At 66.7% G+C, this 2,005-nt stretch overlaps 1 protein-coding gene across 1 annotated transcript; it reads left to right on the top strand.

The window, feature by feature from the left end:
* Window positions 1-114: 114 nt before the first annotated feature.
* Window positions 115-1,135, top strand: MNEG_16736 (hypothetical protein; the record flags this gene model as incomplete). Its single annotated transcript, XM_014034794.1, has 3 exons — window positions 115-222; window positions 405-629; window positions 938-1,135. 3 exons carry the CDS (start codon window positions 115-117, stop codon window positions 1,133-1,135), a joined length of 531 nt encoding a protein of 176 aa, XP_013890248.1.
* Window positions 1,136-2,005: the final 870 nt, after the last annotated feature.

Here is a 2,005-nt window from a genome sequence, read left to right as displayed (position 1 = left end):
GGGTACATGAACGAATACGCGGCCCTCAAAAACGAGCTCCTTGACGGCACCCGCAAGGCCGGCGGCGTGATCGGTGCATACCTACTGCTCACCGTCGGCGGCGGCCCCGCGCTGATGTGCATGCTGGGGGCGGCGGGCAGCTACGCATACTTCAGCTGGCTGTGTGCTGACGTGGACGCGGTCAAGGGGACCGACCCCGTGCCCATCTGGGAGGCGAATAAGGTGCGCGGCCGCGCCCATGCTGACGGACGCGACCCGGCCCGCTGCCGGCGCCAGCGGCTGGCTCAGGCGCCTTGATCGCGCGCAGCACGCGCGTATTGACTGGGCGCGCTTCGACGCCGCACAACAAGCTGCGGCACGCAGACGGCAAATCGCCCCGCGCCGCCCCAACCCCGCGGCCGCAGATCGAGAACCCGCTGCTGCGCAGAGCCGCGAAGCTCGCCGCGGCGTACAGAGCGAGCCTGCGGCCGCGCCTGCTCGTGCCCGTCGGCCTCGCGGCGGCGGTGGGGCTGTTCAACGCACTTGCGGAGGAGCCCATCCCCCTGCTCTACACGGGCTGCATGCTGGGCGGCTTCCTGAGCTATAAGGGGGCGCTGCTGACCAAGCTGCTGGGGGAACTGCTGCCAAAGGTGGGCGCGCGCTCGTTTCTTATCGTGCTTGAAGACCGTGCCGCGGTGAAGCACTCACGGAAGGGGGCGGGGCGGCGGGAGGGCGGGGCGAGGCGCCTCGCGGGCAGCCAGTGGGTCGAAGGGCAGGCGGGAAGCGCGGCACCCTGGGTGTGCAGCCGCCAGTTGCTACGCCCACCAGCAAACCCATGGGCACACGCGTCATGCCGCCGCGCGCCTCAACACGCAACACGCAATATGCACCCCCCTTCCTCACCTCCCCGCTTCCCTGCCTGCTGTCCCCCACCTCCGTCAAACCCCCAAACCGCCAGTCCTACAGCGCCGCGGGCGAATCGCGCCCCAAGGTGGAGTCCATAGAGGACGAACTGGACCAGTGGGGCCGCCCTAAAAAGGCGGCGCGCACGCCGATCGACGTGCTGCCGGCCGACCAACAGGATAAGGCGCGGCAGGAGCTGGGCAAGCGGTTCGACGGGGAGGGGGAGGCGCAGAGGTCGCTGCAGGAGCGTTAAGGTGTCCGTCGTTTACCGTGGGGCGGGCATGCGCGTGAAGGGGCGAAATGCGGCGGCGCCGGGCGCGAGCACGCGGCGGTGAGGGTGGCAGTCCTGCAGGTGGGCGGCGCATCGCTCGCAGCAGTGTGTGTCTCGGGGGGAGCAGCGGCGGCGAGGAGCACAGGGCAGCGTGGAGGCAAGTTTGATCGTTGAGGCGTTGTGATGGCAAGGCACGCAAGCCGGGCGGCTCCAGTTCCGGCAACCTACATTTTTGGTCCTGCCAAGCTTTTGTTGATGGCGGCATGCAGCGCATTAACTGCATGGATTTACCCCAAAACACCAGGCGAACAAACACTCCAACACTGATCTTGAGTCAGCTGCCGGCATTGAGAGAAGTGCCGGTCGTCGCGGCCTGTCTGCCTGTCTGGCCAGCCCGGGGCGCTGCAATGAGAAGGTCGAGCGCTTTGCACGCGCGGCTGTAAGGAGCTTGCCAGTGGTGGGAGGCAGCTGCCAGACGTGGGCTGGATGGATAGATACAGGTCTTACACAGGACGCCGCAAATAGCGCGGGTATACGCCGGTCAAAGGCACAACTGGGGATCAAAACGAAATAAGCAGCTGCAAACCGCTCGCCGGCGCCCTCACAACCTGCAAGTCAACACCCCTGCAAAACCAAAATACCCCAGGAGTTGCCTCCCCCGCCAATCGCTCGATGCCTGACCAGCCGGCGGGCCGCCAGCTTAGAGGCCGGCAACCGAGTTGACGTGGCCGATGCAGAGGGCGGTGGTGAGCAGGCCGAACACAAGGAAGGGCTGCGCGCTGGCCTGGTACTTGACATCGTTGGCGATGGGGTCAGGGATGAGGTACTTCGCCTGGAAGAACATCTGTGGGG

Source organism: Monoraphidium neglectum, assembly GCF_000611645.1.
Source record: "Monoraphidium neglectum strain SAG 48.87 unplaced genomic scaffold scaffold06734, whole genome shotgun sequence".
NCBI classification, from domain to species: domain Eukaryota; kingdom Viridiplantae; phylum Chlorophyta; class Chlorophyceae; order Sphaeropleales; family Selenastraceae; genus Monoraphidium; species Monoraphidium neglectum.
This window is presented reverse-complemented; position numbering and strand designations above follow the sequence as displayed.